General features: G+C 41.1%; 3 protein-coding genes across 13 annotated transcripts in view; 1 reads left to right on the top strand and 2 right to left on the bottom strand.

Moving 5' to 3' along the window:
• Positions 1 to 16,912, bottom strand: part of slc12a6 (solute carrier family 12 member 6) — a 31,098-nt gene extending 14,186 nt beyond the window's left edge. For 5 of the 11 annotated variants that reach the window (XR_004336367.1, XM_032543974.1, XM_032543972.1 and 2 more), the window contains exons 1-9: positions 16,733 to 16,899; positions 11,504 to 11,729; positions 6,027 to 6,121; positions 5,206 to 5,334; positions 3,582 to 3,728; positions 3,412 to 3,466; positions 1,056 to 1,186; positions 310 to 551; positions 102 to 229 (exon numbers count right to left, since the gene is read on the bottom strand). Coding sequence is in view for 10 of the 11 variants with exons in the window: in XM_032543974.1 (XP_032399865.1) it covers positions 102 to 229; positions 310 to 551; positions 1,056 to 1,186; positions 3,412 to 3,466; positions 3,582 to 3,728; positions 5,206 to 5,334; positions 6,027 to 6,121; positions 11,504 to 11,729; positions 16,733 to 16,768 (1,189 nt within the window). In the remaining variant the exon portion in view is untranslated. Of the gene's footprint in view, positions 1 to 101; positions 230 to 309; positions 552 to 1,055; positions 1,187 to 3,411; positions 3,467 to 3,581; positions 3,729 to 5,205; positions 5,335 to 6,026; positions 6,122 to 11,503; positions 12,218 to 15,798; positions 16,014 to 16,732 lie in introns of those variants that run through there. The other 6 variants (XM_032543968.1, XM_032543966.1, XM_032543971.1 and 3 more) reach the window with 5 other exon arrangements.
• Positions 16,913 to 17,834: 922 nt separating this feature from the next.
• On the bottom strand, positions 17,835 to 21,231 carry nop10 (NOP10 ribonucleoprotein homolog (yeast)). The gene is made up of 2 exons (XM_032544019.1): positions 20,997 to 21,231; positions 17,835 to 18,234 (listed from the first exon to the last, which is right to left on the bottom strand). The coding sequence occupies exons 1-2, from the start codon at positions 21,048 to 21,050 to the stop codon at positions 18,094 to 18,096; spliced, it is 195 nt and encodes a 64-aa protein (XP_032399910.1). The 5' UTR covers positions 21,051 to 21,231; the 3' UTR covers positions 17,835 to 18,093.
• A 357-nt stretch (positions 21,232 to 21,588) lies between these two features.
• LOC116706937 (uncharacterized) lies at positions 21,589 to 24,567 on the top strand. Its single transcript, XM_032544006.1, has 4 exons — positions 21,589 to 21,695; positions 22,395 to 23,082; positions 23,165 to 23,246; positions 24,411 to 24,567. The coding sequence occupies exons 2-4, from the start codon at positions 22,415 to 22,417 to the stop codon at positions 24,465 to 24,467; spliced, it is 807 nt and encodes a 268-aa protein (XP_032399897.1). The 5' UTR covers positions 21,589 to 21,695; positions 22,395 to 22,414; the 3' UTR covers positions 24,468 to 24,567.
• Positions 24,568 to 25,167: the final 600 nt, after the last annotated feature.

Below are 25,167 nucleotides of genomic sequence, written 5' to 3' on the forward strand. Positions count from 1 at the left end.
AAAAATCCTTAACCTGTGTGTGACTAGGAGACGCTTTTACTTCCCATGATTCTTGAGGGCAATGAGCAAGTAACAAATATCAACGTAACCCTGGTACCCACCAATAATCAGTGTGATGTTGTCGTCAACTCTCTCCACCGGCTCTTTGATCTGCAGCAGGATGGTTTTCGCACAGTGGTTGTCATCAATTTCATGGCCGTTGATAGTTCGGTTTCCCAGCATGCACACACTGTTGATGGAAGCCCCTCGGTCAGTCAAACAGAGAGAGTTATAGGATTGGTCAGCGTTGGACTTTTAATCAACACTTACGGGAAGTGTGGCGGATTGAAGGCGGAGACCAGCGCCCCGACGTAGATGGAAACTATGGAGACAATGACGCAAGCCAAGAAGATGGAGGCCAGTTTGTTGACGTACTTCACGCCCACAAAGACCAGCAAAGACATCAGGAGGAGACAGATGGAGCCGTAGACCCGCATGTTGTTCAACATGGCTGCCCCTTCGCCTTCAGGGTGCTTTGACACAAAAATGGCTGCCTTAGGTGCTATGTACATCTGGAGGAGGGCGAGAGAGAACAGTGGATTTTTATTGGATTTTTGCATCAATGTGATCAAGTATCTTCATTTGCTGGGTACTTCATTATATGTCGGACTAAATCCATTAACAGTTTCTCAACTAGGAAGTTGAGGAATCTTTCCTTAATTATCACTGCTACATAAAAGTTTAATTACAGATAAATCCTAGAGAAAGGCATGAAGATCAGTCATCTTTATTTATAGAGCACCTTGCACACCATGATGAACAGGGATTGAAAAACATCAGACAAGAAAAAGAAATAATAAGATTAAAAATATATGTATAGATGGATTTAGGGACCAATGCACACTAAGTAAATAACATTAGAAATTATAATATATTCACAAGTATAAACACAAAAACTATTAAAAAACTTCAAGATACTAAAATTATAATTATAAAACACTACGTCAAAAGCCAGACTGGATAAGCAGTTTTTTTAAGATAGTAGTAATGACGATGACAATAAAGCCAAAACCCACCAGAAGGATCTCAATGGCTCCCAGGATGTACATGGCTCCAGCAAAGGTGGTGCCCAAGAAGAAACACAGGCCCACAGCCCCCCCAAACTCTGGACCCAGAGAGCGACTAATCATGAAGTAGGCGCCTCCCGCTGGAGGGGGAGGAGAGAGGAGGGAAAGGGAGAGGTGGGGGAGGGGGGGGGGAGAGAGAGCGGGGCAGGTTGTACATCAGGGTGGAAAGAAGTGGAAATTGTGAGGGAGGGGAAAAGCAGGGTGGTAGAAGAATAAGAAAATGGGAAAATTAAAGATAGAATGTAAAGAGAAGAGAGGTAGGAGAGGAAGGAAAAAAGGAGGAGATGGGACATAAATGGAGAGAGAGAGAAAAAGAGAGGGATTGATGTTAGTCAACGTTATGATGTTAGGAGGTAAAAAGAGAGAGAGAAAAGAGGACAGCTGATGAGAGAAGTCACCCCTATGCTTGAAGAAATAAGCATAAAGTTCTACATGACACATTGGAGTAAGAAGACAGAGCAGGTCTTTGGTCAAATGGTATCTGCAAATAACTCTTTCAGCTGTTTTTGCTAGTACTGCATCCTAAAGGAAACTCTTGGTTGTCTTTACGGCTGGTATAAGACCTCAGTACGATATCTGGTACAGTCTGAAATGTGTTCGTAGCACCAGGAATCGAAAAACTGACTGTACTGACCATCAAATGACTGAAGAGATTTACAGTTGTGTTTACTTGTTCTCTGTTCTGTTAGTTTCTGATTTACAATGAATGATTGCCATTTTTTTCTTCTGTTTTTCTGCTTATGTTAAAGGGTTATTTCGAGGGGGTTTTAACATTGACCCTATTTTCCTGTGAATGCGTGACTAAACTTAAGTCAAAATTTCAAATCTTTGGAACTGATCCAGTATTAAGCGAAGAACGCTGTAACCGTCAGCCGCAAACTGGGCAGCAATGTCATAATATTAGTCAAATGCACACGGTTAACGTACAGTGTGTCCACTAAAAGCGATTGTTTTTTGCCACTGACAGACTCAGATTGTTAATATAAGTGTTAAATTGTATTCTAAATGTCCTGGCGCACATGGCATTGCCCTAGAGAACTGGTATTCCAACTGAGCTATAGAAACAGAGCTGGGCAATATATATAAATATTACACAGATATCGTGATATGAGACTAGATAATCGTCTTAGATTTTGGATATTGTAATATGGCATAAGTGTTGTCTTTTCCTGGTTTTAAAGGCTGCATTACAGTAAAGTTATGTCTTACCAGACTGTTCTAGGTATTTTATTATTTGCCTTTACCCTCTTTGTCATTATATCCACATTACTGATGATTATTTAAAAAAGATCTCCTTGTGTAAATATTTGTGAAAGCACTAATATTCAACACTACAATATCGTTGCAGTATCAATATAGAGGTATTTGGTCAAAAATATTGTGATATTTTATTTACGTCATATCACCCAGTCCTACAAAGAAAACAACAGCATCACGTTTAATTTGCTGATACAATTTGAACCAGTTATTGTTTTTTAAAAACACAAGAGGGAATCATACAAGTCAGAGAATCTGCTAATTCTACTAACGACCGTGAGCTCAGAGTTCAGTGTTTGGTTTCCAAAATGCAACCCTTTGACAAAAGGTGCTTGCATATTTCCAAAGACAAAGACAATGATGAATATGCTACAAAAACTGTCTCAACAATCTAGAAATATAAAAGTGAATGATATTTAGTATTAAGCTGTATTTAGGAAGCCAAACACCTTGGATTACTCCTCGACATTAACCACAGTAAACTACATACTGTAAATACACTACCATCTGAGACTAGATGGTGAGAAAGCACGAGAAGTTGTTTAGGTGAGAGAAAAAAAAGCATGGAATGAAATGTCTGATGCCAAACAAGACACATTAGATTAATTCTCTATGTTATCGAGGGTTTTCATTCTACGGTCAATTATCGAAATGTCACATGCTAGTGGAAATATCACACTACTTTGACATTTGGGATACTTGTCTAGAGGCGTTCCAGTGAGAGGTAAAGTCACTGGCGGATAAATATCCTGGGTTTTTAATGTGTGTACAGACAGACAGGAAAGAGGTAGACAGAGGGAGAGACAGGACAAACACAAATAGCACTCATTAGAAACATATAATGTACTTTATCAGCTGGAAGAGGAGGGAAAGGGAAAACAACCTGGACAATTCAAATGAACATCTACAGCGGCCACGTGGCTGACTAAACTCAAAACGACCGCCTTAGACAAAATTTGATTATCGTGGAAATAATTGTGTGAGAGTCAGATTACCACAGCACCAGTGCCACATGTACGCAAAGGGGGAGGGAAACATGGAGGAATACCTGGTACAACTCCATTAGTGGCGATTGCACTCATGGATATCGCAGTCAACAACGTCTGAGGAGAGACAGAAAGAGACAGAGTTTCAACAACAACAGAAATGTTATAGAGGTTCAATTTTCATCTTGTCGTGCATATCTGATAACATAGCTAGACACTCAAACATACTCACACAGCAACAGCATATGAAGACAATACAGAGGGCCTGCAGCACCCCAGCACTTCCCACCACCCAGGTCAACCGCAGGAACAGGATGACACCGAAGATGTTCTGGAGGCAAGGCAGGTAAACTCCCATAAATGTGCCCATCTGTGGCGACTAGAAGGTAGATACCACAGAGACAGAAGGACAAAAGTCAACTTCCATTGCTTATTCAGTAACCGAGGCTTATGGTCTTACAAAACATTGTTTTATTAAGCTCCATTTAGACAAACTCCTTTCTTTTCTACGTTTTCCTTCAGGGAAACAAAGCACATACTACACTATATATGGGTTGTATAGGGGTTAAGTGTCTTGCTCAGGGGCACAATAGTTGTTGGACTGCAGTGGGAATCGAACACATATCTCTCACACCACAGAGAAGTGTCATATTGACAGGTCATAACATACTACAGCAGTGATTTTAAACTGGATGTTGATTTATAGAAACTCATATAGCTGCAAAGAAACTCCTACACACTGCCTAACTTGCTAAAAACATATAAAGTTTACTATTAAACTTTATATCTATTCAACTTGATTTCTTCTTGCAATTTAGACAGTGTATGTGAGTTCCTTTGCAAATTTTGACTTGCTTGTCCCCCTCCAACGGACTTGTCTCAGGTTGTAGATGTGCAATGTATTGTTCTGTATTGATACTCACTTATATAAAAGTGAATATCGTAATAAGAGTTTTTTTTTTTTTTTAATACAACTGAATTATCAATGTCAAATTTGCATTCACACCATCTTTCCACATCCCCCTGGCAGCTGCAGCAGTCCCCCCTGAGGTACACGTACCCCTGTTTGGGAACCATTGTGCTACGCCACCAGACTCATGTCAGTGCTTTTACTGAACACACTGTTTGGCAAGAAGGGAAGATTTGAAATGTTTAGGTTCAGCGTTTCCAGACATGCAATCAGAACAGGGTGGAAATGGCAAATTACTTTGAACCACCACAGCAGACTGTCTCAGCTAGGCCAGTAGGCTTCTTAGGCCTACTGCACTTCACTTTCAGATGCAGAGTCAATAGTCAACAGCTGGAGATACCACTCGTCTCAGAGTTACTCAATATGTTAAAAGGATGGATAATAATATTAATACATTTTTATTTGTAAAGCACCTTTTATTGATAAATCAATCCCAAAGTGCTATGGTTGTTAATTGCTGTAGTATAAGACCATGGTACAGCAGGACAGACAAGTATCTTCACTATCTTTCGACACCCCCTGAAAGCTGCAGCAGTACATCACAGGTACATTTGGGATCATATACTATGTATGGGGGAATTCTGTCATGGGCATCAAAGTCCTACAGCTCATGTAAAGCCTAGCTTTGTGCAGGTGGCACGTTGCTTCACTGAGATCAACGTTACTTATACATAAAAATGTATTTAATTCCACAAAAAGAGAGTTCATAAACTAGACAGTTGCATCTGTCCATACAGTATGAATGTTTGGGAGTTGGATTGGCAAAGATTCTGATATAATAGACACTGTGGATGTGCCTCTGTTTACATGCTTTGCTGCTTTTATGTTTTACGGAGTGTTTTTACTGCCTAACAAAAGTCTATTATTAGTTTCTGTTGAGTGTTACCTTTCTGGCTTTCTTCTTCTCACCGATGCTCTCGGCCTCCTCGTGTTCCCTGGCCCCCTGCGTCAGGTTGGTGTAGTTGGCCAGGCGATTGAGCAGAGAAGACACCTTCGGCCGAGTGTCCATCTCCTCCTGTGGTAAAAAAAAGAAGGTGTTAAAAGGGAGAAGGTAACAAGAGGGAGGAGTGGGGAATTAAGGCTGGTGGAGGGAGATGGCAAAGAGAGAAATGGGGTGGAAAGAGATAAAGAACAGGGTTTGACAGAAGGTAAAGGACAGCAGAGAAGAGGGGAGGAATGAGATAGCCAGGGGATAAAAAAGAATGGCAAGAGAAGTAAGGCCGGGTATAGAAATAACAGGGAGGCAGGAAGGGAATTAGTAAAGGAAAATAAAGGTGGGTGAAGAAGAAGAAAGATAGGGGTGACAAGCAAGCAGAAAAAAAGATAAAATAAAAACCAGTGGAGAAAGAGGCATATTGAAAGACTTGTTAAAGAAGTGGGAGGTAGAAGACAGAGCTGATTGCAGGAAACTTCCAAATCTATAAAAATTGTAATTATCTACACCCACCAGCAACATGCTGCTTTATTTTGGGCTCTAATTTAGCAGACACTTAACACCTAATAAACAGCCTTGATTTGGAGGTTTTTTATCCATGTAATTAAAGTTAGATCTTAATGTTGCCACAATATGTGTGTGTGTGTGTGTGTGTGTGTGTGTGTGTGTGTGTGTGTGTGTGTGTGTGTGTGTATAACGTTTAAAGAACATTTATAACATGATTATAATGTGCTTTTACAGAGTAACAGCTCAATCAATTTGGTGTTTCAAACCTCAAACAAGGCCAAGTTTCTGTCGTAGAAGTCATCGTCATCCACCCCATGAGTGTTGTTGATGTACACACTGGAGATTTTGGAATTTCCATCTGCTAGACACAAAGAAAGAGAGTGTGAATAAAAGGAAAGCAGGGAACCATCATTAAAGGATAGGTTCACAACTTTTGAAGTCCGTTTTGAAACACAGAGATAGCGTCTTCTTGTTAATAGTGGCCATTTTGTTATCCTTTACCAAAACACTTTCAATGTAAGCGGTTCTTTGTTGAGCAGCAGAAGAGGACTAGTAACAAAACATGAAAAAATAGCCACGGTCAGTTGGTAGAGCAGACCACCACATATTAAGGTGCATGCCTTGATGCAGAAGGTGCAGGATTCGAGTCCAAACTGTGACAATTTCCTGCGTGTCTTCCCCTTTCACATCTAGCTGTTCTTTCCATTAAAGGCTGAAATACCGTGGATTTTGTCCCCCATCAATCACCCATTTTAATGTTAACTGAAGGGATTTCTTAATGTCCAGTATGAACTGGAGGAATCATTATAGGAAGCATAATCAAGTTCAGGTGATTATGTACCTACTATTATATACCTGCCATAGGATTTCCATGACTCTAAAGCCTCTGAACACCCCACAGGTGTTTTCAGTTATTCTGGCTGATTAGACTCTTTTCAGGTTGAAGGTGGGCCGGAGCCTGGATGGGAACTTATTAGGTCACAAATTCTTTCTACCAATAAGGATGACAAAGGTGTCATTTGTCCCCCCCACTAACAGCTGCAACAAAGCTAACAGGAGACTCGGGAAGATGTCAGTCACTCAGTCTAACCTCACCCACACAGTCCTGGAAAAGGTCCAATCAGCCACATTAACTGTAAACACCTGTGTGGGTATATAGTGCCTTTAAATCAATTTTTATGACCGTACATTAAAAGTGCAGTAGCCGGGTTAGCTCAGTTGGCAGAGCACATGCATAGAGGTGTATACATAGAGGTGTATGCCTTCACACAGAAGGTCCAGGGTTCGAGTCTGACCTGTGACCATTTCCTGCTTGTCATCCCCCTTTCATATCTAGCTGTTCTTTCAATTAAAGGGGAACTTTGCATTTTTTTGTCTTCATTTACCTTAACTGAATAGCTTCGGAGTCATTGGAATGGTTATATGACTTTTTTCAAGTTGAATAGTGGTGGTCTCGCTCCCCCCAGTGCCTGTGAGCGGAAAAACCGCCCTTGCAGCTTTTGGTCGGCAAGCCGCCGGCCTCAGCGTCAGGAAGTATCGCGTGATATCAGGTCTCGCGATGTAACAAATTGTTTAGCGGCACTGCACACATACACGCCCCCATTCAGGAACCGGCTAACAAGGTAGTGATGGCGTTTTTCACACTATCGTCGTCATGGCTGAGCCGGCAAAAAAGAAGCAGAAAGCTAGGAAAGCATTGTCGGAGGAACAGAGGAAGAGGAAACGGCAGACTGACCGAGCGAGGAGTCAGACACAAGTAAACAGAGGAGCTGCCAAATTTCTATTCCGAAGCTGTAGAGGGAGCTCTGTAGAGAAACCTACAAGCAAAAAGCAGAAAAAATGGCCAAAACTGCATAGCGCCCCTTAAAAGGCTGAAATGCCCCAAAACATAAAAAAAAAAAAACACATAAAATAAAAATAAATAAATAAACATTAAAAGTGCGATAAATCAATAGAGAGGAAAAGTACCACTAGTGGCTACCTGGCCATCAGCGACCAACTGAAAGAACCTAAACATCGCTGGAAAATCGTAAACAGTTAAAAGTACATCTGTCACTTTAGGGAGTAATTGATGCCTGTTTCAAAGTTCATATGATTTGTTGCTTTAAGACAGGTTTTGTAAGCCTAAGCTTCAACTTTTTTTCTCTCCTGCGGGCACACACCCACACACACACACACACACACGCACACACACACACACACACACACACACACAGTTTGATGCAATGGCCACCATGTCACCAGTTCAGTTCCACCTCAGTCAGCACAGGCCACTCCATCAGCAGCACCTGAGTCAGCAATATCACTTCCCCCCCGCTCCGCCACAGTCATGGTCAAACAGCCATATGCAGGGTCACATTTAACAGAAGGACACTTGACTTGAGACCCACAACAGCCACAGGGTATTCTGTTCATGTGAATAAATAAATGCTTTACCTCTTCAGGCCTGTAAGAAACCTTTAATAACCTGTGACAAGGGTCATGTTGTTGGTACAAGTATTCTTTTTCACAAATCCGAGAAGGTCGGGAATCCTCTGCTTTTAAAAGTATTTAAAATCATAAATGATAAATAGGCAGACCGAAAGCTGAATGACACACTAGCTGGTAAACACTAAATGCATCAGCAACTTTTACTATCTCACAGAACATTGGCTGGATACCTACTGAGAAAAGGTCACTAGCTAGATAAAGAAAGAAAAAAAACAGGTTTTTGCTTGTGGGTGGCACTTTCCATCCTGTTTACAGTCCTTTGTTTGGCCAAAGATAGCAAAACTGAAACTGACTCCACAACAGCAAAGACAACTTGCCTGTTAACATTCAGTGGCTGAAGCATGCTGGCAGTAATTAAGCAATTGATGAAAGAATGATTGATTAAATAACTGATAATCAATTTTGCGGTCCTAATTTGATCAAACCAAAATCACCACTAAAAACTATCCAGTCACCTTTTGAGTTATTAAGGCAGAAACAATAACCATTTCATTGGATCGTTCCCACTTGGCCTAATACAGGGGAACGCAGCTGTCAATTTGTGTGTGTGTTCCCCAAGAGAAGTCAACCTGACTTTACCACATCTGAGTGTGACACTTTTGCGTGTGTGTGTGTGTGTGTGTGTGTGTGTGTGTGTGTGTGTGTGGTGTGTGTGTGTGTGTGTGTGTGTGTGTGTGTGTGAGAGCAACCGGTGAAGCAGAAATACACTAGAGCCAGATGTGTGCATGGCTGTAAGCTGTAAGCACATCAAATTAAATAGCTAATTTCATTGGTGTCAAACATGGATCAGAGAGCACTTTGACCTTTCGGTAAATAACTCTCCACTCCTCCTGCCGCCTCCTCTCTTCATCGCCCTTTCAGGATCTTGACTCATACACGATTTTTTTTAATGGGGCTTTTCTTCAGCTGAGACGACTGCTGTGCAGTTGAGTCTCCAACAATCTCCCTCTTTGTTTCTCTGTATGAACGCTGCAGCATCACAGAGTCTGATCGAAGCCCAATCGGATTAAGAGGCTCGGTTTCTATTTATGGAAGCTTATTAAACAACGTAGGGCATCCCTAATACTATGCTACCGCTTAAATGGATCAAGGTTGCTAATACAGTTACATCTCCCCACAGTTATAACCCCCTTGTTGAGCCTGTGAATCAGTGCAGCTATTCTTAAAACACTTTTTCGAAAAGGGAATTACTGCATGCCACACAACAACTGCTCAGTCACAGGAGTCTGCAGAAAAATATTTATCATTTTTCTCTACTTATTCATCTGGATTCCCACACAGTTTGATTCCAAACTAGACTCACTAGCTGTACACCTGAGTACATGTGAAAAGGTTTCTGCTATCAGCTACAATTCAGTAAAGAACTGTAGGTGGGCCGATAACAGGAGGAAGTGAAACCTACACTAGGATCACAATAGGCAGACATTACAGTCCACTTATTGTTCTCAGCTAGCGCAATAGATGGAACTTATTTTGCTGTGCACCCCTGAAGTCAAGCTCCCACTTAGAAAACAAACCAAGAGCTTTATGACCCGGAGAGACATAAAACACAGCCATTTGAACATGAAGCTACCTGAACCCTTGTGAGCCAAAAGGAATCTTTCTGACTAGCTCAGTCCTGAGAATGTGTTGTGTGAAAATCCAGTGAATGAGCTTGTACTCCTTGACTACCTTTATACAGTCGATAGGCAAACATAAAGACATGGCATAACATACTTCACTGATCCCAAAAAAAAAACATGTGCCGGCATATATAGCGCGCTGTGACAGGGTGCTGTCTGTACTTGAACAACATAGCGCTGCACAATTAATCAAATTTTAATCACAATCACGATTTTGTCTTCCCACGATCAATTTGCATGATTGAGCAATATTTGCAATGCATCATTCCGTTTGTAGAACGCTCTGTTTTTTTTTGCAAAGCCAATCTACCACTTCATAAACCACTGTCTGATCATGAGCCGGTCAGAGTTGTTCCCTGCACCGCACAGCTTAGTTTCTAGATGTAGACAGTCACAGAGGACGGAGTAACGTGAAGAAAATTCAGATAGCAGATAGCAGTCGGTCATATGTCGGTCACAATTTTTAACAGCAGTGACCAGTGTCTGTTAGCTCACAGGGCTCTAGGTTTAACATTTTTCCTCTAGGTTGCACCGGTGCACCTAATGTTCTTGCATCTGCTGCCTCGCCACAAACAAAGCAATGTTGTTTATATCGATATGGTTTAATGTTGCGTTACATTCCGCATTTTTTCTGTAAAGCCGTGCCTGTGTTACTCTGCAGCCCCGCCCCCATTCACTCACACACGGGTCCCAGCAACACAAAGAGACAGGGCACCGGTCCTCACTGCTGACATTTGTCCACAGTTTTAATTGTTATTAACACAGCGGGATATTGTTTAGCATGAGAGGCAAACCTGTATTTGTACCAATGTTTCCACAAATAACTCCGCTGTTGCGGCGGCCACAGCAAAAAACACAGAAGAAGTTATTGAATGCAACTAACTTCAGTTGGTAGAGTAACAGCGTGTGAGACGGAGCCTGCTGGACCTGGGCAAGAGATGTGACCCATGGCCAGAAAATCACAGCTCATAAAAATGCAGCGCAGTGACAATACAGACATTTCATACACATGATTGGGACACTGCCGTTCCCTTTTTCTTCATAGGGTCTAATGGAAATCAAATAGCAACATGGCACTGAAAATGCAGCCAATCTGTAAAAAGGGACTTCATTTTCAGATTTCAGACCGGTGCAACTGTTTAAAAAGGTGTGACACTAAATACTTTTTACTAAGCCAATGTGTTGGTGTAGAGGAGTGGCTGGTTGACATGTCTTATATGGATTAAAGAGTGGATTCACTGCCTGTAGCAATCTAATGGCGTTTTTCCCTTACATGGTACCTGCTCAACTCGGCCGAGGTGCCCCGTCCTCCATTTTCCATTGCAGATCAGTACTGAGTCATGCGTGAGGCGAGCGTGGCTGATCATCATAGCAGGAGTCGAGGAGGTACCATGCAGTGGAAAAACGCCATAAGTAGTGGGATTGGATTCAAGAAAGTTAACAGGTTGGCAAACAGGCCAGGTGTATGATCTGCTATTTATTTCTCCACAAAAGAAGCACTTCGCTCAGTCCAAAATAAAAGGCTCTACACGCCTTTAAAAGGCATATTTTAAAAAACACTTAAAATCTTGCCAACTGTACCTTAAAACTACAGTACCAACACATAATGTCTATGTGGATGTGTCCTTCACCTTGCTCCACATTGCTGTAGTCCGGTGTCTCGGCACCTGCTGCAGTAGTCGTCCCTCCTCCCGACGCCTCGCTGACCAGGTCACTTCGATTGACGCTCTCCCTGGAGCCGAAGCGCACACGGGCGCCGGACCGGGAGCTGATGTCAGGAGACGTGTCGGACAGCCCCGGGAGGTCCTCCGCCTTGATGGCCGTCACCGTGAAGCGCACTGATGCCATGGCAACGCACTTGGAAAAAGGAGAAAGGGAGGGGGTGTTGTGTGGGATGCAGGAAGAGAAGGATGGGGCTGGGGAGGTCACTGACTACCTAGCCGAGGGGTGCTAACCTGAGCTGAGCGAGGCTAGGCTATCTCCCAGCTGATGCTGAGGTAACAGCGACTTCTACAGTTTGTTCTTTTGCAGCTGCAATTCTCCATTGAAGCAAAGTGGTTGGTTGCCAACAGGCATGTGAAAGAAAATCTGTCACAGGTCTTTTTCTGTGCCTACAAGTGTCAATCCCCTTTTTCTGTTTGAACTGTAGTGGATGTATAAGTGACACAGAACTACATATTCCTTTCCTATAAGTGTGTTGCTATGTAGTGTACAAGTTTCAAGCAGCTACCAGAGACAATAAGTGAACGTACGCAAACAAGAGTTGAGTATGTCTCTATCAAGCTCCTTAAGTAAGCACAACTAAAAATGTGTCTGCCATGCACCTTGGAGATTCAAATGTCTTTCTAATATTTATTGGCACCCATTGGTGGTCACAACATGGTGGGAAGAAAAGTCATCAGAGGGAGAAGATTGAGACAGGAGAGAAAAACAATAATGCAGAAATTAGTTTACACAGCAAAAAGTATCTTAAAATGTTAGTTAGCTACATGTTGCATTTACATTCATGCAATGCATTTACTTAAAAAGATAATCAGATTAACAGTTTTACAATACTTCCTCTATAGCACCATATTAAAATCATGCACAGAAGAAAAGAATCTGCACGTGTTGGGGAAAGGATCTGCAGATAGTTACTTCACGTCTACATCTGTGCTCTTAAAGCAACAAATTCAACATTCAACATGCCTTCAACACAGTAAAAGGTCACAATAAATTTGACTGCTCTGAATGCAAAGCGCCCCCCGAAACGGTTTAAGCCAGCCCTAAAGAAAAGAAATCGCCAAAACGTCTTCTCCCTCCCCTCGCATCCACAGCTGCTAATTTTACACATGCGGCTGGCGCAGATAAGCCAGCTAAGCTGCTTTGTGCACTGGACCTGAATTACCATGCAGTCAGGCTGTACTGGACTCTCCCAGTCTGCCCCAGGGTCCGCCATCAGTGGGGGCCGGCGACGCAGGTGAAGCTCTGCTCCAGTCCGGAGGAGGAGCTACTGCTGTTTTATCACCAGAGCTCTGACTGCTGTGGCTGAGACCCACACGGAGCGTACTCGAGAACACCTTTCTAAGTGGCACAGATCGACCAACCGTGCCCAGGTACGCAGTGTCCCCCCTCATCAAGCAAACTGGACTTTGGTGTCAAAAATACTCGGATCCAGGCCCAGGTCCCTAATGTGAAAGCCATGTTACTACATTATATTCCATTACATTTTGAATTGTCACCTGCATCCTGGATTTGTGTTTTCCTTTACATGAATAAAGGTGTTTCAACACCAAAAATTGGTACATAAAAATGTATCAGAATGCAGGAAATAAAAAGTTTTTAAATCTCAAAACTTTCCACAGACCCCTGCTTAATATGTGTTACCCAAAAGGCCCATTCTGAACCACAAAAAACCATGTGGATACACCAGCCTCAGGGTCCAAAATTAACTTTTTAGTCCACCAGCCAAAGGGCTAGTGAATGTTCAAATTATACCAGCCGCTCAATAGATTACCATTGTTTTTTTGGCTGGTGAGTGAAGCAAATTTAACAGCCACTTGCATATATAATACCAACATTTGGCTAGTGGCTGGTGCCACTCTGGATTTATATAAATTACCCAAGCTAAACTAACTCTAGGAAATATTTAACAGTGGGATTATCCTACCACAACAGTGTGACATCTGTCTAAATGAAGGTGGTATAAAACAATAACTGGTATGAACTATTGACCCGTGTGCCTCGCAGGTGCAAAGTCAACTATGCAACGTAACGAGACACAACAAGACAGGTGGAAATAGCTGAATTGTTGTTTTACTTAGGTTCATAATTTAATTATTAAAGGAAAGCGGTTCCATCTGGTTGTGTCAGTAGCTGCGGGCTGTTTTCTCTTACTCAGCATGCAGAGGCAACATTTTCCTGTTTTATAATGCTGCAAGCCTCACATGCTTTGTCTGTCCACATTCAGAGATTGGGGGGGGGGGGGGAGACAGCAAGATAAGGAGTGCCGTAATTCTATTCTTGCTGGTTCATGTTGAAAAGTGTCTCCCTGGGAAGGGGGTGAGTTTATTTTCACAAACTTCTAGCTACGTTTTGGCCAACACAGCGGGGGAGCTGAGGCCTATCCCAGCATGCACTGTGTAAAAGGCAGATAAACACCCTGAACAGGTTATTTGTCTAGACAAACACATTCACACCTATGGGCAATAAGGAGTCTCTAACTCAACTCAATGGCATGTCTATGGACCGAGGAAACCAGTTGGACACATAAGGACAAATTGCAAATTTCACCTGTCTTGTTATCTTTTAGATAAGATAAAGATAATTTGTTTATTAGTCCCCAATGGGGAAATTACTGTACTGCACTCTGTGTACACACTTTTTGTTAGTACTCACACACAGGCCTGAAATACACACACATGCTCAGGACCTATACATGCACTATACATGGAGAGATGTCAGAGTGAGTGGGCTGCCAGCTGAACCAGCGCCCTGAGCGGTCGGGGGGGTACGGTGCCTTGCTCAAGGGCACCTGGCAGTGCCCAGGAGGTGAAGTGGCATCTCTCCAGCCACCAATCCACACTCCCAACTTTTTTGGGTCCATACGGGGATTTGAACCAGTGACCCTCCGGTTCCCAACCCAACTCCCTATGGACTGAGCTACTGCCACCCCTAACTCAGTTGTATACCCATACTGCACTGCTCCAGTCACACTAATCTTTTACTATAACTTGGTACAGTTTCAGTATGTGTTATCAATATTCTGACACAGATATCGCAATACGTGCGCTACACAAGGCAAGGGTGTTTTCCTTTCCTTTTCCTTCCCTAGTTACACATGTGCTATTACAGCAGATATGGTTGCTATAAAACCTCAAGTTTCCTCTTTTTGTCCAAGGTCAGCCCAAGCAGTAATATTAGAAGATTACAAGGTTCATAACATATTCTTTTCCTTTCTGGCATTTCAGCTCAGATTTGCAATTTTTTAGGCTGTTGTTTTTGAGCATTAAAGGATTGTTTTTCTATTCAGTTAGACAAATATCACACTGCATCACTTATAATTGTCTTTTTATATATTGCTGAGCAACTAATTAGCAAGTATGATAAATGACCCTAGTTATTAACCCTATTTGGTTAAGTGTACAGTTCCCCAAATACCATAAAAATATCCCTAATTGATATACAATCAATATGTCATATATGTCATTCATTGACTTAAGAGTTTAACCTGAGTCAGGGCATACAACAATAATAGCAATCATCTCACATCCATAAAGGGTTAGTAGTATCGACTCAATGCCAATGTTTCTTTACAACGCTTTCCAGGGAGCAAAACGCGGATGAGGAAAAACTGGATATACTCTCATCTCATTCATCTAAAATGCAGGTGTGATGCTTTCTTTTTCAACACTTTTACTAACGTAAGGTTGGAGACCTCATGTATTTGTTGGGCCACAGACTAAAGAAAAGGACACCACTAAAAACTAGCAGTCAGTCCAACCGGCGATGAGATGCTAGGTCAGACCTCCGTGTTTATATCTATATGTTTATATATCTATATAATCTATATACACACGTTAGAATTATGGTTAAAATGTCAACAGTGATAAACAAGTTTGCCAATTTCCTATCTCTGCAATTCAAATGAAATGGGATTTGTCTAGCCGGAAGTGATTTCAGTGTTACCGTTTCTTCACAATGATTCGGTACGCACGGGCTCGGTATCGGTATCGGAATCGGTCGAGTAAGGAAGAGAAAAAAAATAAAAAATAAAAAAAGAGAATTGGAACACCTTTACTTATTAGTCCCAAACAGCAACTTAAGGATTGATGGTGATCTTCGTTTGCCAACTGTCACTTATTTGCCAGTGTAAGTCAATTGAGCTGGACTAACAAAGTATTATTAAGGAAGTACATAAGGAGACAGTGGCATCCTGCCGTCTAACCTAGCTGTCAGTCTCCGACGTTGGGGGCTCAAATGAATGCGGCCGTTACCCGTAACCAATATGATCCAAAGACACGCATTTATACAAAACACGCCTTAGGATACACATTGTCTAATTAGTCCCAACCAGCAACTTAAAGATTAATAGTGATCCTGCTACCCGGCACTCACTTGCCACGGTAAGCCAATTAAGCAAGCCATAATAATTCTGGCTTGAACCGGTTAGTAAACACTTGTCGATATTAAAAAAAAAACATACACAGAGCTGGCAATTTAATCTTTACAGTCAATAATTAGCAGGTGTTTCGGCTTAACCTTAGAGATAATTTTCACGAGAAATGGAATGCGGCATCTGCCTGAAGCTGCGGTTTCGGTTCAGTTAAACGCATTTGAACCCGGCTAAAATCAGAATGGCGCGCAGCTTCATAACTAGCCGGTTTATGACACAGTTATGATTTTCGTTTAAATTGAGCATCATGTGAAGAAGGCGCAGCATGTCAGACACTGAGCCATCACTTGGGTAGCTTGGGTACCCGGGGGTTGTAGCGGTAGCGGGTGAGGTGTTCGCGGGCGCTTTGCTTCAGTCGATACGCCAAAAAATATTTCCTATGATGGCGAAGGCATGACCCGCCCTACTCTCCCTTCGATTGGCCAGTACTCACTGCCTGCTCTGGCTAGGTTGGTTAGGTCTAGATAGAAAGAGGACTATTGATTACGTTTTGTCAGGATAAGCCAATCAGAGGCAGAGTGGGGCGGGCTATGCCTTCGCCATCCTAAGAAAATACTTGCAGTCTGTACAGCTAGCCGAAGCTAACATTAGCAAAAGGCTAGCCATGCCGTTGATGAACTCCACGGACCTCCGGCTATCTCACTGACAGCGACAATCGCTCACTGGAAATCTCAAACCTTACACGTTAGTTACGTAAATCGCATACCTGGCTCAAGTTTCCTTTACAGAACGCTTCCACCATATGGCTGCTTTCAGTTACATCTAGGAAGACTTGGCTCCTCTCCCAGGTTTTCTCGGCACTTTTTTGTCCAGCAGACCCAACAAAAAAAACACGCAAAGGCGCCTGGCTGGTGCTATTTCCCTTGCCGTCGTTCCAACGGCTAGCGCATGCGTGGTGACGAACAACCGATCCACGCTTGCTGGGAAACGTAGTCTTAAAAGACCAGCCAGCCCTGTTTTAAGAGATCATACACACCTCTATTGATCCTCAGAAGGGAAATTCGGTTGTTACAGCAGTACAACCAAAACATCCATAAATACATACAAGTACACAAAGTATATTTAAAAAAAGTACAGTACCAATAGTGGTACAGTAATGTTATTCTATAGTTTAATTTTAAGGATTTTTTATTTATTTTTTTACTTTATTTGAATAACGCCATTTTATGCAATGTTATAGTTCTACTTTACCATGTTTATCTAGCAGCTGCAGTTACTACTTTTCAGATCACGCTTCATTAAAAAATGTGTACGCTTTTTCACTTCATTGTAGAAAAACATTCCATTTTAAAGCTGAGGTGTTGGTTGTTTAAATCATGGAGAGTCTACTTTATGAAAACTCATCTGAGAAAAACTATGTTAATACATGTTTTTCCTAAAATCTTAAGCAACTTTTCTAAATAACATTTCCCACTTCTTACAAAAAGACAATTCTTTTGCAGTCAACAGGTCGTGCATATGATCACAGACAAATGGCATGAAGGCAGGAGGAGGAGAGGGACAGCGCTCAGAACATTCATCAGCCCTCTTAGAAGTCTGAAGCATGGGCATATTTTGGTTATTATAAGAATGCCGAAACACAGTTGATTGAAGATAGTTATCCTGTCTCCTGCTAAAAGCATTGAACAATCTTTTAAAAATACCGCAATAGCAAAACCATGATCATCTTGGTCACTATAACCGTGAGGTTACATTTTCATATTGTTACATCCCTAGTTGATGCCGGTGATTTCTCCCCTCATTTGTTTGGGTTTCATTCTTTAATTTGTCACCCGCCTGGATTTTATACACAGAGAGAACTGACTAGGAACCATCAACCCAAACATTTATTTGGAATGAAAACTAAAATATAACAATGTCAACAAATGACAGTAAAAAAAACATCCATAACGACTGTTGACATCCAACGCATGAGTAGCCCCCTGAATTTGGGTGAAACTTGACTAATCTTGGTTGCACGTTCATAAACTGGGATCCTCAACGGGTTTTTGACTGTTTGCTTTAGAGTCTCATCTGAGCCTTCATCACTCAATTCCTCGGTCTGATCTCCATCCCTCCGTCTCTCTCTCAGAGAACAGGCCTGGGTCGCTGGGTGAGCAGAAGGCCGAAGCGTTTCTTCACCGTCACCCGGTGTCTGGAGAACTTGTCGTCTGGGGAGAAGCGAGCCGGGTGGGCTGAGCTGGTGGGCTGCCCATCAGGACAAATCTTCTGTTGGTGACGAAGGAAATAGATGGCAAAACACTTTATTTCAGTGTGGGGAGATGTGTTTAAAATAAAACAATAGACCAAGACACCTAACTGGATAACCGCTTTGTGGTGTTCATTTAAGAAATAAGAGTGCATTACAATTCCTACATTTAAAAGTAACAATGAATGGGTTTCAATTGATTTTGGCTATTTGTATATTGCTGAGCTGCAACCAACGGTTATTTGCATTAGCATGTAATATATTAGTTATTCCCTCTACTATCTCATAGTTTGACATATTTCAGATAATAGACCTATGCATGTCACAAATTCCAAATTGGACCCTTTAAGTTGTTGCAAAACCCAAAGATAATTCATTTAAAATAAGAAACAAAGAAAAAAAAACTGCTGGAAACCGAATGTTTGCATTGATTGATAGTTAACTTATATTTGTTGCTGCTAATTTATGTCAATCGATAAATTGTGATGAAGGCAATGTCACACGTGTTTTAGGCTACAATTGTTGTCACATACAGCAAACATCTCACTATCCGCGAGATGCCTGTCCCCTGAACACACTGTAAAAAGACATCTCACTATGAGCTTCTATCCCCTGAATACACTAAAAAAAAAAACATCTCACTATCTGCCGGTCCCCTGAACACACTGTAAAAACACTGTCCCTGTAGACAGCCCGGGGTCTACAAACTGCAACAAAAACAAACTGTGCCCACCTGCACCACGAAGCATACACAAACATAGGGCTGCAAAATATGAGGAAAATTACTGCAATTATTTTAGCCGATATTGCGATTGCGACATGATTCACGATATTGGAGGGAATGACTGCTTTGTACCATTATTCTCATTGAAAAATATTGACATTGAAAGAAATTTAAAAAAATATATATAGTGTGATTTTAGCGAGGATCTGCACCAAAGAGAGGTTTTCTGTATTCTGTAGGATAGGATTTGTAAGCAGGGATGTCTCTGCAGCACCACTTAATTCAGAATGGTTTGACACATATTTTGCCACTAACAAGTAATGTGCCCCCCAGCGATGTGGATATTGCGTATGGCGATTTTAATACAATTGCGATTAATTGTGCAACCCTAGATAGTTTTGGCAATGCAAGAGCAAAGCAGAATCCAAACCCCAGGACATGATTACAAAGCAAAGAATACATTAGAATTATAAATATATTGCCGGGACCATGTGTTAAATGCTTTTTTTGTGAAGACAAACTTGGATTCTGGTGACTTGTGATGGCTATACCAATATTTTGCATATATGCAAACACACACTCTTTTGAAACCGCATTGATTAACGGCTGCTACATTATTGAAATAGCTGGCAGCCCATAGTTCTCTGACTGTCTGGGGTAGGGCTGCCCAATCTGGGGCCCGCGGGCCAAGTTTCTTTGTTTTGGCCCGCCATGGATTTGACATGCTCATGCTTATTTTCCTCTTATTTTAAAAGTAATGAATATAAAACGTCCATTTTGTGCAGTCAAAAAGTACGTAATCTGAATTTAACAGCAATGTAAAGCACAGTGCTGTTTCAAGATTCACGGCGGTGGGTAGTAAATGTGAATTTTGTAAAATTGAAGAAGAAACTATTATACATCTATTCTGGGAGTGTCGGGTCTCGGTGGAATTCTGGAAAAACATGGAAAATTATTTAAATATTCAAAAGAATCACCAAATTAAATTAGAAGCAAAAGATGTTATTCTTAAATATGATCACAAAAAACAACAAAAATTACACAGGATTGTCAATTTACTAATTCTACAAGGGAAATTTCATATCCATAAAGCAAAATTAGCTAAATCGCGACCAGCTTTTACTCACTTCAGAAGTGAATTTTTCGAAACTTTTGAGAGTTTATCCAAATCATCAATAGTAAGAAAATTATCTACATAGCTGACCTACTGCAAGATTTTAAGGAAATATAATTATATAGCCTTAGCCCATCTCATCTTTGTCTTTGTATTGTATTTTATGTTTTTGATGTTTATGTTTTAATCCACTTTTCTAAATTTTATTTATTTGTGTATATATGTCCTTTTTATTTTTCAAGCTATAATATTCACTGGATAGAAATGATTTTTTTTTTTACCTGATGCCAAACTGTTCAATAAATATTTAACATGTTTGTAAAGTTTAAAGATATATAGAAAAGAAAAAAAGCACAGTGCTGTTAAACATCCCATTTAAATGAACTACTGTTCGTACGTTTTGTCTACGGAGAAAGGCAAGAATTACATTATTTTCCTCAATATCAACATTTAGTTTGGGCCCGTTTCCTTCCATCCAGATCCATTTTGGCCCTTCATATGAAAGGATTCGGGCACCTCTGCTGGGGTATTTCATCTAACGTTATAGCTTTATACCACCGGAAATAGATTCATTGGAAGGCGTCACTTGCGATGAACTTTAAATCGATAACCTTGTCTTTTAAGTGCGTGTTTGATTTGAACAAGCTTTGTTTCCACACCGGAAGTTTAATATGAAAATTACAAGATATAACGTTCCCGTTCCAGCTGAACGACTGTGTTTGAGGCCCCTAGCTCAAAGCTAAAGCTAAAGTTAGCTAAAGCTAACTCGGCTAATGTCACAATACCGTGAACCAGCGTTGACTTACAGCATGGAGACTACGTTTAAGTTCTTCCAGTAAGCCACAGTATATAAGACACGGTTAAACTACGTTAATAAAGAAGTAAAATAGGTTGAAACAGAATAAAGTTAGATGTGAAGGATGTAAACACGACGTTAACGTTACCTTCAGAGTGTAGACTCTGTCCCCGTTATCATTGAGATAAAACTGCAGAAACATCTCGACGACTAGTTACTTTCAAAGTTTCAAAAAATGTCAAAGAGCTTGCTTTATAGCGATAAAAATCTCAAAAGTAGCAAGTTACACGCTCTTTCTATTCCGAAATCCACGTGCTGCTAAGGAAGATTCCCTCATTCGCAGGACGGATATCCGGTTTAGAATTAAAGGCGCTCGGCATTCTGGGAAATCGTGTTTCTTAACACAGTAACTTTCATCATTCCAAGGTTGTGGTTTTTCCACACACTGTATGAAACCGTTTTTACAATCTATATTCCAACAAAGAGATTATTTTGGGCTACTTCATGAAAAAATAAAACAAAATTTCAAACAATATTTCATTTTTGTGGCCTGTGTTTTAAAAAATAACTGCTGAAAACACGAGAATTAAATGTTGGTTGCTGGATTGTGCAGTTGCAAATAATCCATTTGAATTAGTGTGCACACTTCTAAATGTACTAGCTATACTGTATAAAAAAAATGCATAAAATGTGTATTTTTAAAACTTTATGAAATTTGGAATGTTTCTATGCACAGAACATTCAGTCAGAAGAAAGCAAAACAACCTACATCAAGTTTATTTTTAAAACATAATGCAGATGCAAACTGATAATTTGGTTGAAGACTAATCATCTCTCACGTGAAAAGGTAGGTACAATGAGAACTATTTGATTGACCTACAATGTTTATTATTTGCCACTAAAAGTTAAAACATTGCATGACTGTCCAAAGGTGTATTAAATTATAAGTGTATAGTTACACATAGTTGGGACAGACAATTGCATGAGTCTACTGTGTTGCTGTAAATCAAGAAATGTAGCAGATGCTGTATGAATTTAAAAGTAAAAGTGTTGATTAGTCCAGGATTTTATAAAAAAAAGTAACCTTGAAAACACAGCTCAAGGTGCAGTTGGCTGAAGGTTTATGCATATTACATGTACTTGTGTCACAGTTGTAATGTCTTCTGTTGTTTCAGTATATTCTACACTATTCTATATTCATTTAGGTGACAAAATCAATAAATATAAAATCATTGTTTTAAATAAAAAATCATTTCCGGCAGTTGTGGTTTGGCCGGTCCTTCAGGTTGATGTTTATGTGATTATATTGTTCCCCAGTATATGTTCTCGGGCAATTAAAAGAAAAACTTTAACTTTAACTTCACACCAGTAGCTAGATTGGAGATTGCCAATTGAAAAGTATTATGAAATACTCAGAAATACTGCTACTTTAAAGACATTTAAATAAACATGGTTTTCACATTGGGTTCTTGTAATGGTATCTTTGCTGTTAGAGTTGGTCAAATTGCTATTGATCGCCCTTTATATTCTCACTTTCCTCTGACAGTTACAAGCCACAGACAAAAGATGGAGCCAATGTTTTCTCTGCCTGAGATCTTCCTACGTGACAGAGAAGAGCCTGCTTCTACTCAGTCAGGATCCCTGAACTTTTCTAATTTTTCCTCACATTACCACCAACTGGTTCCTGCTCCCCAAGAGGAGCCAGACATCCAGAGGCTGTCAGAACCCTCATTTCAGACAAGCCGAGGTGGACAGTTTTGTCCGCCGGAACCTTATCTCGTGACTGGTGAATCAGTGTTGCTGAGCAGTCCTCCAGTTGTAGACATGCTCCAGAGGAGAGCCAACCCCGACCACAGAGCAGACACTCTGTATTGGACACAAAGCGACGCAAACCAGCAATTTGTGCATCATCTGATCCCAAGCCCCGTCCAACCCCAAGCTCATGACTGCCCCTCTTCCTTCAGTGTCCTGCCTGGTGTTTGTCCCTCTCACCACAACCTCCAGACTTTAACCCCTGATGCCAGGTTCCAACCTGGATTTCCACCACTTTTACCGGAGGTCATAGTCACCCCTGGTTGTAGTTCCTGTTTTTTGGTGCCTATCAGCAGCCCGTCAGAGTGCTGCTGCAGCGCATGTTCACCTCGTCATTCTTGGCACCTCCTGCCTGAGGTTCATCCCAGCTGGTGCTCGTGTCCACAGGCGGTGTCCGTCCATCAGCTCTGCAGTCCAGACCGGTAAGGGATGTTCAGCTGACAATGTGATCTCAGACGTTGAAACACTGATTACTGTATCTTCCGTCACCCTTTTTCACCCCAGGGTCTCGAGGAGAACGGCTCAGCAGGTCAGCATGTGGGCGATATCGGAGACAGAGCAGACTGAAGAGCAGAACAAGTCAGAAGGTCAGAGGTCAAGGGTTTCTAAGGGCAAGGTGGTGACATGAAAGGGTAACACTTTATAATAACCATCACTAATAAAAGGTAAATTGACAGTTAAGTGAAGATAAGATAAGATAAGAAAAGATAGACTTTATTAATCCCACACTGGGGACATTCCTGTCCTACAGCAGCTTTACACACATCAGAATAACACACATACACATTAAGTAGACGTAGGAGAAAAAATACAATATAAGTATAAGAAATAGAAGGAAAAAAATGAGCTATAATAACAATAGGAATACAACTAAACATATTTACACAATAATAAACACCCTTAAATATGAAATGTAAACAGATAGTATATGAACAAATCTACAGATGAATAGAAATGAAATCAGGGTTTTAGTACTCGAGTGCGGTCTTGGACTAAAGTCTGGTCTCAAGACTGTTTTTTTTATGGTCTCGGACTTGTCTCGGACTCGCTAGTATTTGGACTCAGACTTCTCGTCTCGGTCTCGGCCACTGGTCTTGCCCAATATGGCTTTTAGTCTCAACCGAGTCCAGGTTTTTTTATCATGTTGATAATAATATTGGAGGTAAAGTGAAACCCAAAAGTATTGTCTCGATACTGTCATACATAAGACCTTTTTTTCTGTCCTGGACTCGGTCTTGACTCGGACTCAAACCTCTTTGGACTCGGTCTTGACTTGGACTCGACTAGTCCTGGTCTTGCACTTGTTTTGGGCTTGACAAAGGTGGTCTTGACTACAGCCCTGAATGAAATATTGCACAGTTGGATAACAAATAGTGATAGATAAATAAATAAATATGCACAGTGTAGAACATTGTCCAGTGATGGCTCATATTGCAGAAACAGCTAGCGGTGCTACATTATGATATTGTATTAAAGAGTCTGACTGCTGCTGACCTACAGTAGCACTCCTTCTTGCACTGGGGGTGAAGTAGTAGCTTTGACTTTAATATTTTACTTTTAACGATAAATGATGATTTATAATGTTTACTAGTCAGGGGGGGGGGGGGGGGGTCATTGAGCATTGATCCATCAGTATTAACAATTTCTCATGTTCTTATATGCGCACCCTCATGTGTCACTTAAAAGAAATTAAAATGGTTGAACTGACACTTTAGCCCCCCCTTCTCTCCCTTTTTTCACTCTTCCTCCCGGAGAAGAGCAGGAAAGTGATCCACCAAATTTTCAAATGCAAGAAAAACAAGGATAAGGAACAAAAGGCCCGGTTTTTCCGGATCTTCCATCTTTTGCAGGAAGAAACACTGGAGAAACGACTTGGAGAAAACTCCGGGGTGGATCCCTCAGGTCCCTTTTATATTTAAAAAAATCATGATCAGTCTTTAGGGTTCTATAAAAAAGGATTGCACTTTAATCGCCAAATGTTTTTTATAGGTCAAAAGCTGTCCCGATTTATAGTTTTTTCAATTTGTTTTAATGCAAATATTGATCAGAAACTTATCTTTACCAGGGGAATGTCAGTTGGTTTTAAAAAAGAAGCACCATCAACGCCCCCCCGACCAAGGGTCAGCGGGAGGCCAAAAAAGGAAGATGAGAAAAATGAAGCAGACACAGCTCATTTTTGGATATCTGGACGAAAAATGGCAGTATGAGAAATTTTTTCGGAGGTACCTATCAGTGGGGTTAAAACAACATGAAACCATTATCCCCCCCTTTTTTTTTGTTGGTTTTAAGGTCATGAGCTTTTTTTAGGGGTCAAAATGCCCAGGTGGTTTTTTAGGCAAAAGTGGCAAAAGCTTTTTTTATCCCCCCAAGGATCATCTTGTTTTTGTTGGGTTTTTTTTCCCAGCCGTTTTTCTGGGTTGGGGGATAATTTCTGATCCCCGGGGGGCGAATAAGGGAAAAATATTTATAGTCCTCTGGGCTCAATCGTTCCCCTTCTTTTCCCCAGA

This window comes from Etheostoma spectabile, chromosome 19 (genome assembly GCF_008692095.1).
Source record: "Etheostoma spectabile isolate EspeVRDwgs_2016 chromosome 19, UIUC_Espe_1.0, whole genome shotgun sequence".
Lineage (NCBI taxonomy): Eukaryota > Metazoa > Chordata > Actinopteri > Perciformes > Percidae > Etheostoma > Etheostoma spectabile.